A 9133-nucleotide genomic window follows, 5' to 3' on the forward strand; every position below is an offset into this window, starting at 1 on the left:
TAGACCTAGGGTAAGGGTAGTGGAGGGCTTGATATGAAACCAGCCTTAGTAGTCTAGACCTAGGGTAAGGGTAGTGGAGGGCTCGATATGAAACCAGCCTTAGCAGTCTAGACCTAGTGTAAGGGTAGTGGAGGGCTTGATATGAAACCAGCCTTAGCAGTCTAGACCTAGGGTAAGGGTAGTGGAGGGCTTGATATGAAACCAGCCTTAGCAGTCTAGACCTAGGGTAAGGGTGGTGGAGGGCTCGATATGAAACCAGCCTTAGCAGTCTAGACCTAGGGTAAGGGTAGTGGAGGGCTTGATATGTAACCAGCCTTAGCAGTCTAGACCTAGGGTAAGGGTAGTGGAGGGCTCGATATGAAACCAGCCTTAGCAGTCTAGACCTAGAGTAAGGGTAGTGGAGGGCTCGATATGAAACCAGCCTTAGTAGTCTAGACCTAGGGTAGTGGAGGGCTTGATATGAAACCAGCCTTAGTAGTCTAGACCTAGGGTAAGGGTAGTGGAGGGCTTGATATGAAGCCAGCCTTAGTAGTCTAGACCTAGGGTAAGGGTAGTGGAGGGCTCGATATGAAACCAGCCCTAGCAGTCTAGACCTAGTGTAAGGGTAGTGGAGGGCTTGATATGAAACCAGCCTTAGCAGTCTAGACCTAGGGTAAGGGTAGTGGAGGGCTCGATATGAAACCAGCCTTAGCAGTCTAGACCTAGGGTAAGGGTAGTGGAGGGCTTGATATGAAACCAGCCTTAGTAGTCTAGACCTAGGGTAAGGGTGGTGGAGGGCTCGATATGTAACCAGCCTTAGCAGTCTAGACCTAGGGTAAGGGTAGTGGAGGGCTCGATATGAAACCAGCCTTAGTAGTCTAGACCTAGGGTAGTGGAGGGCTTGATATGAAACCAGCCTTAGTAGTCTAGACCTAGGGTAAGGGTAGTGGAGGGCTTGATATGAAACCAGCCTTAGTAGTCTAGACCTAGGGTAAGGGTGGTGGAGGGCTCGATATGTAACCAGCCTTAGCAGTCTAGACCTAGGGTAAGGGTAGTGGAGGGCTTGATATGAAACCAGCCTTAGCAGTCTAGACCTAGGGTAAGGGTAGTGGGGGGCTTGATATGTAACCAGCCTTAGCAGTCTAGACCTAACCTATCAATGGACTGGAACAGACTACTGTATCCTCTGATATTTAATAACCTATCAATGGACTGGAACAGACTACTGTATCCTCTGATATTTAATAACCTATCAATGGACTGGGACAGACTACTGTATCCTCTGATATTTAATAACCTATCAATGGACTGGGACAGACTACTGTATCCTCTGATATTTAATAACCTATCAATCCCCAATGGACTGGGACAGACTACTGTATCCTCTGCTATTTAATAACCTATCAATGGACTGGGACAGACTACTGTATCCTCTGCTATTTAATATCCTATCAATCCCCAATGGACTGCCCCCCGGGTGTAATAAGGCCTACTCTACATGACTCCTCCTGTCTCTTCCTCTGCAGGTTAAAGTTGAAGTTCCGACGAGGCAGCCTCCCTCCCATGATGCCGCTGGAGTTCGTGGGCTGCATCGGAGGGTGTGACGAGACACTGAGGGAGGTGCTCAACCTCAAATACCTCAGAATGAGTGGAGGAGGGGTGGCGGGAGGAGTAGGAGGAGCTGGGGGAGGAAGAGGAGGAGCTGGGGGAGGAAGAGGAGGAGGAGGAAGGGGAGACACTGCAACCAGTCAGCCTAGACCTCGCCCAGCCCCCAGACCCAGACCGGACCCCCTGTCTCCCCAAGCCCCCAACCCCCCCTCCTCGTCCTGGCCCCCCCACCCTCGCCCTGACCCCCAGGCCCCACCCCCTGACCCCAGAGGTGGTGACATCACCGTGTGTAACTGTGGGTCGGAGGCGGTCCTCCTCACGGTGAAGAAAGACGGGCCTAACCAGGGAAGACAGTTCTATAAATGTTCCTCTGGAGGCTGTAACTTCTTCCTGTGGAACGACCAGCCCAACACTAACATTTACCCTCCAGGCCCCCAGGGGGCGCCACCCAGCAGGCCACACCAGCCCCCCAGGACCTCCGTGGGGGTGGGGGGAGGAGGAGGAGAGGTGGTGTGTAACTGCAGTGAGCCGGCGGTTCAGAGGACAGTCCAGAAGGAAGGACCTAATAAAGGAAAGGTGTTTCATACCTGTGGGAGACCCAGAGATCAACAGTGTGGATTCTTCCTCTGGGCTGACGAGAACGCCCCACCACCAGGTAACGAAACACACGCTATAACACACACATGCAGACACATACACCCCCCCCCTCCCATTGCTAACCCTCTGTCTGTGTCTCTACCAGGTTCAGGTTCTGGAGAGAGAGGAGGGGGAGACTGGGGGAAGAGGGGGAGGGAGACTGGGGGAGGAGGAGCTCCCACCACCGCCAGACCCCCCACCGTCAGGAAACCCCGTACCTGTGGCATCTGTCACATGCCTGGACACACACGTGTCACCTGCCCTCAGCGCTGACCTTTAACCCCGGATCCCACTGCTGCCATGGAGATGCTCTGACCCCAGTGTGATCTTGTCCCCGACCTCTGACGTGATCAGGAAGCTCTGCGATTGATGTTTGATATAAACACAGAACTAGAATCAGTTTACCTTCAACCCCGCCCCTAACCCTAACCATCAGGAGGGGATCCCAAACTGACCAGAGGTCAGGGTTCATTTGGGACAGGAGTGGATCCCAAACTGACCAGAGGTCAGCTTCTAGAGGTGTTAAACCAGGGTTCATTTGGGACAGGAGGGGATCCCAAACTGACCAGAGGTCAGCTTCTAGAGGTGTTAAACCAGGGTTCATTTGGGACAGGAGTGGATCCCAAACTGACCGGAGGTCAGCTTCTAGAGGTGTTAAACCAGGGTTCATTTGGGACAGGAGTGGATCCCAAACTGACCGGAGGTCAGCTTCTAGAGGTGTTAAACCAGGGTTCATTTGGGACAGGAGTGGATCCCAAACTGACCAGAGGTCAGCTTCTAGAGGTGTTAAACCAGGAGTGGGACCTGGGTTCATTCTGCCTGTGTCTCACCTCTGACAGAGAAACTGCTTTTATAATGACATGGAGAATGTTGTGAATACATAATATTTTACAGAGAAATAAATGAATGGATTTGAATGGTAATTTGTCCCCAATATGTAACATTGGAGATAAAGAATAGAATTGTAAATCCAAGTAGCAGCTGGCAGGAGACTGACTGGAGAAAAGAGAAGATTAATACTGTTATTTTTGAATGTTTATATAAAATCACTGAACCCAGCAATCTGTTGTCCTGTATTCTGTCTGACTGTAAGACAGTTCTGACTCTAAAATGTCTCCCTTGTGTTGATTAATGTTTACTAAGTTACAGTAGGAAGGACTTGTGTAAAACTTGATATTAAATGGAATGGAAATAGGCCAAACGTTTTTATTGGTTAGATCATAGCAGAGGGGAATAGATGAAACTAGAATATCTTTGATTGACTTCAGAGCGTTAGTCAAGTGTCTTGAATGGGGCTGACCTTTAACCCCTGATTCCACTGCTCTCTCCTGAGTTGCGCCTCCCCGGGAGAGCTGTTCCGTTCCCAGACCGAAAGGGTGTTTCCGGTCCCAGCAGCTGTTGTTCTGTCAACTGTTTATCATTTTGGCTAAGCCTTTTCCTTAACTTAATTATCCTAACCTGCTGCGAAAAGTCCAATCTTACGTTCATCGATCACCGGTCCTTCACCTGGGTTTCCACACCCACAAAGTCAAGTTACCACCGCCACATAGTTGGCTATATCGTAAAAATGTATGAAAACAAAAATATGCCTTAATTTAAGGTTAGGCATAAGATTCCCAGTCTGAGTAAGGTTTAAAATCACATTTTAAGAAGATAAATTGTAGATATAAGCGCGGTGTATGACTTTGTGGCTGTGGTAACTAGTGACCTCCGCTCCGCCTGCTAAACCAAACACCAACAGAGACTATAGCAGCGACTGACTGACGGTATCCCGAAGCAGACATGGCTGCCACCGGTGTCCTTCCTTTTATCCGGGGGGTAGACCTATCTGGAAACGACTTCAAAGTAAGACAACGAACGATTATATTTACCTACCGGATCATTATTCATGACGGGTGAACGACAGGCAGCTAGGTAGTTAGCTGTGTGACTGTAGCTAGCTAGCAGCGCTAGCCCGGTAGCTAACGACATGCTAACCAAACCAGGAACACTACCAGGGCGTTAGCCAGTTGTCAAACGACTGTTATGTCTGTCCGACCCCAAGTTAGCTAGCTAGCTGTGTAACTGGTCGGACTGTAGCTAACTAGCAGCGCTAGCCCGGTAGCTAACGACATGCTAACCAAACCAGGAACACTACCAGGGCGTTAGCCAGTTGTCAAACGACTGTTATGTCTGTCCGACCCCAAGTTAGCTAGCTGTGTGACTGGTCGGACTGTAGCTAGCTAGCAGCGCTAGCCCGGTAGCTAACGACGTGCTAACCAAAACCAGGAACACTACCAGGGCGTTAGCCAGTTGTCAAACGACTGTTATGTCTGTCCGACCCCAAGTTAGCTAGCTAGCTGTGTGACTGGTCGGACTGTAGCTAACTAGCAGCGCTAGCCCGGTAGCTAACGACATGCTAACCAAACCAGGAACACTACCAGGGCGTTAGCCAGTTGTCAAACGACTGTTATGTCTGTCCGACCCCAAGTTAGCTAGCTAGCTGTGTGACTGGTCGGACTGTAGCTAACTAGCAGCGCTAGCCCGGTAGCTAACGACATGCTAACCAAACCAGGAACACTACCAGGGCGTTAGCCAGTTGTCAAACGACTGTTATGTCTGTCCGACCCCAAGTTAGCTAGCTAGCTGTGAATTATTGGAACACAACTCTCATTTAGTTAATTTAGGAAGCGGCTATCTTAACTATGACATTTGGGAAAGCAAGCTAACGTTAAGATGAGACCTAGCTGGCATGATCTGGCTCCATAGCTAAATTGACGTTATGTCTTAGCCCAATAATGGACTAAAAGGAGCCTATATATAACGTTACTGAAATCTAGTTGTATTCGTCACATGCTTCGTAAACAACAGGTGTAGACTATTTTATTTCTCTCTGCATTGTTGACAAGGACCAGTCAGTAAACATTTTCACTGTTTAATAATCTATACCTGTTGTTTAAGACGCATAACCCGTACCTTAAGCGATACGTATTAATGTTAAAACCCGAGCTTCGGGGCTTCCATCAAAACGTCCCGGTACAGAAGACAACTTCGTCCAATGACTCTTATATGTCATGGAACTGAGTCAGGTTCAAGCTTAGCAATATCTCTGTCTGTCTGGTTGTTAAAACACCGCCATGATTATGTAACTTTATGGTTTTATAATAATGAACATACTGCTTGTTATTTTATGTATCTGTCCCGTTAGATGTTTTAAGCCGACATGGTCAGACAAGACAGCTGAGAAGTATTTCTGCTTGTCTAGTTTACAGAGACACCCCCCCCCTCCCCCTCTCCCATGTGTCAACCAGGGGGAAGATGACATCACCAGGCTCTGAGCATGTGTTGTGATGTCATACTATTAAAACGTTCTCACTCCTGTTATTCTTGTCTTCTCTCTCTCTGTATTTCTACAAACAACAAGTCATGATTTTCTGCTGATAATAGGGGGCGGCAGGTAGCCTAGAGCGGTTCAGAGCGTTGGCCCAGTAACCGGAAGGTCGCTGGTTCAAATCCCTGAGTCGACTAGGTTTAAAAAAAAGTATGTCGACATGTCCTTGAGCAAGACACTTAACCCTAAATGTTAGGTTGCTGTGGATAAGAGCGTCTGCTCAATGACATAATAATACTGTGATGTAGTTTGGTCTCTTTAAGTTGCCAGACTTAGTGCTTCTGCTTGCTCTTTAGGGTCTCGTCTGTCCCAGATCTGTGCTGTTGTTAACCTGGCATAGACCTAGTGTTGAGTCCCTGTCTGTTTGTCTTGACAATGACAGCAGTGGGCTTAGCGAGAGCACAAACACATCTGGGACAGGCTAGCACTGTAGTATTTTGGCCCCTAACCCTGTCTGTGTTTCTCTCTCTTCCTCTCTCGCTCTCTTCCCCTCACTCTCTTCCTCTCTCTCTCTTCCTCTCGCTCTTCCTCTCGCTCTTCCTCTCGCTCTTCCTCTCGCTCTTCCTCTCGCTCGTTCTCTTCCTCTTCCTCTCGCTCGTTCTCTTCCTCTTCCTCTCGCTCGTTCTCTTCCTCTTCCTCTCGCTCGTTCTCTTCCTCTTCCTCTCGCTCGTTCTCTTCCTCTTCCTCTCGCTCGTTCTCTTCCTCTCGCTCGTTCTTTCCCTCTCGCTCTTTCTCTTCCTCTTCCTCTCGGTCTTCCTCTCGCTCTTTCTCTCTGTCTCTTCCCCTCTCTCTCTCTCTTCCCCTCTCTCTCTCTCTTCCCCTCTCTCTCTCTCTCTCTTCCCCTCTCTCTCTCTCTCTCTTCCCCTCTCTCTCTCTTCCCCTCTCTCTCTCTTCCCCTCTCTCTCTCTCTCTCTTCCCCTCTCTCTCTCTCTCTCTTCCCCTCTCTCTCTCTCTCTCTTCCCCTCTCTCTCTGTCTCTTCCCCTCTCTCTCTCTCTCTTCCCCTCTCTCTCTGTCTCTTCCCCTCTCTCTGTCTCTTCCCCTCTCTCTCTGTCTCTTCCCCTCTCTCTCTGTCTCTTCCCCTCTCTCTCTCTGTCTCTTCCCCTCTCTCTCTCTGTCTCTTCCCCTCTCTCTCTGTCTCTTCCCCTCTCTCTCTGTCTCTTCCCCTCTCTCTCTGTCTCTTCCCCTCTCTCTCTGTCTCTTCCCCTCTCTCTCTGTCTCTTCCCCTCTCTCTCTGTCTCTCTTTCTCTTCCCCTCGCTCTCTTCCTCTTCCCCTCGCTCTCTCGCTCTCTTCCCCCCGCTCTCCAGGGAGGTTACTTCCCTGAGCACGTGAAGTCTATGAGCAGTCTGAGATGGCTGAAACTCAACAGGACAGGCCTGTGTTATCTGCCAGAGGAAGTGGCTGCACTGCAGAAACTGGTGAGTACAGACTGTGATGCCGACCCCATTTAGTCCACTGCAGAAACTGGTGAGTACAGACTGTGATGCCGACCCCATTTAGTCCACTGCAGAAACTGGTGAGTACAGACTGTGATGCCGACCCCATTTAGCCCACTACAGAAACTGGTGAGTACAGACTGTGATGCCGACCCCATTTAGTCCACTACAGAAACTGGTGAGTACAGACTGTGATGCCGACCCCATTTACCACACTGGTCCATAGGCTGTTGGTCCACTGAGCATTTGTTAGTTGAGCAGTTACAGAATATATATGTTTTCTATGGTGGTGATTGATGCCTGTCTCAGTGGACTGTGGGAATGGCTCACCAGTAGTACATTCACTGTTAATTACCACCCTTTCTCTTCTACAATGTTTGTTTGGTTAGAATAATAGAAGTAGACCTATAGACTACCTGATTACACATAGTAGTAGACCTATAGACTACCTGATTACACATAGTAGTAGACCTATAGACTACCTGATTACACATAGTAGTAGACCTATAGACTACCTGATTACACATAGTAGTAGACCTATAGACTACCTGATTACACATAGTAGTAGACCTATAGACTACCTGATTACACATAGTAGTAGACCTATAGACTACCTGGTTACACATAGTAGTAGACCTATAGACTACCTGGTTACACATAGTAGTAGACCTATAGACTACCTGGTTACACATAGTAGTAGACCTATAGACTACCTGATTACACATAGTAGTAGACCTATAGACTACCTGATTACACATAGTAGTAGACCTATAGACTACCTGATTACACATAGTAGTAGACCTATAGACTACCTGATTACACATAGTAGTAGACCTATAGACTACCTGATTACACATAGTAGTAGACCTATAGACTACCTGATTACACATAGTAGTAGACCTATAGACTACCTGATTACACATAGTAGTAGACCTATAGACTACCTGATTACACATAGTAGTAGACCTATAGACTACCTGATTACACATAGTAGGAGACCTATAGACTACCTGATTACACATAGTAGGAGACCTATAGACTACCTGATTACACATAGTAGGAGACCTATAGACTACCTGGCCTGATTACACATAGTAGGAGACCTATAGACTACCTGGCCTGATTACACATAGTAGGAGACCTATAGACTACCTGGCCTGATTACACATAGTAGGAGACCTATAGACTACCTGGCCTGATTACACATAGTAGGAGACCTATAGACTACCTGATTACACATAGTAGGAGACCTATAGACTACCTGATTACACATAGTAGGAGACCTATAGACGACCTGATTACACATAGTAGTAGACCTATAGACGACCTGATTACACATAGTAGTAGACCTATAGACTACCTGATTACACATAGTAGTAGACCTGTAGACTACCTGATTACACATAGTAGTAGACCTGTAGACTACCTGATTACACATAGTAGTAGACCTGTAGACTACCTGATTACACATAGTAGTAGACCTATAGACTACCTGATTACACATAGTAGTAGACCTATAGACTACCTGATTACACATAGTAGTAGACCTATAGACTACCTGATTACACATAGTAGTAGACCTATAGACTACCTGATTACACATAGTAGTAGACCTATAGACTACCTGGTTACACATAGTAGTAGACCTATAGACTACCTGATTACACATAGTAGTAGACCTATAGACTACCTGATTACACATAGTAGTAGACCTATAGACTACCTGATTACACATAGTAGTAGACCTATAGACTACCTGATTACACATAGTAGTAGACCTATAGACTACCTGATTACACATAGTAGTAGACCTATAGACTACCTGATTACACATAGTAGTAGACCTATAGACTACCTGATTACACATAGTAGTAGACCTATAGACTACCTGGCCTGATTACACATAGTAGTAGACCTATAGACTACCTGGCCTGGTTACACATAGTAGTAGACCTATAGACTACCTGGCCTGATTACACATAGTAGTAGACCTATAGACTACCTGATTACACATAGTAGTAGACCTATAGACTACCTGATTACACATAGTAGTAGACCTATAGACTACCTGATTACACATAGTAGTAGACCTATAGACTACCTGA

At 47.3% G+C, this 9133-nt stretch overlaps 2 protein-coding genes across 4 annotated transcripts in view; both read left to right on the plus strand.

The window, feature by feature from the left end:
* The window catches only part of LOC129847037 (DNA topoisomerase 3-alpha-like), a gene marked incomplete at its 5' end in the record, with an annotated part of 35573 nt that extends 32268 nt beyond the window's left edge, over nt 1-3305 (plus strand). Inside the window, 2 exons of the mRNA XM_055914813.1 lie at nt 1506-2242; nt 2330-3305. Coding sequence (XP_055770788.1) covers nt 1506-2242; nt 2330-2496 — 904 coding nt within the window. The remainder of the gene's footprint in view (nt 1-1505; nt 2243-2329) is intronic.
* Nucleotides 3306-3563: 258 nt separating this feature from the next.
* The window catches only part of LOC129847038 (protein flightless-1 homolog), a 24152-nt gene continuing 18582 nt past the window's right edge, over nt 3564-9133 (plus strand). The window contains exons 1-2 of one of the 3 annotated variants that reach the window (XM_055914814.1): nt 3564-4068; nt 6900-7010. In XM_055914814.1, the coding sequence (XP_055770789.1) occupies nt 4006-4068; nt 6900-7010 (174 nt within the window). In that variant the 5' untranslated portion in view covers nt 3564-4005. The other 2 variants (XM_055914815.1, XM_055914816.1) reach the window with 2 other exon arrangements.

Source organism: Salvelinus fontinalis, unplaced genomic scaffold, assembly GCF_029448725.1.
Source record: "Salvelinus fontinalis isolate EN_2023a unplaced genomic scaffold, ASM2944872v1 scaffold_0681, whole genome shotgun sequence".
Classification (NCBI taxonomy): Eukaryota; Metazoa; Chordata; class Actinopteri; order Salmoniformes; family Salmonidae; genus Salvelinus; species Salvelinus fontinalis.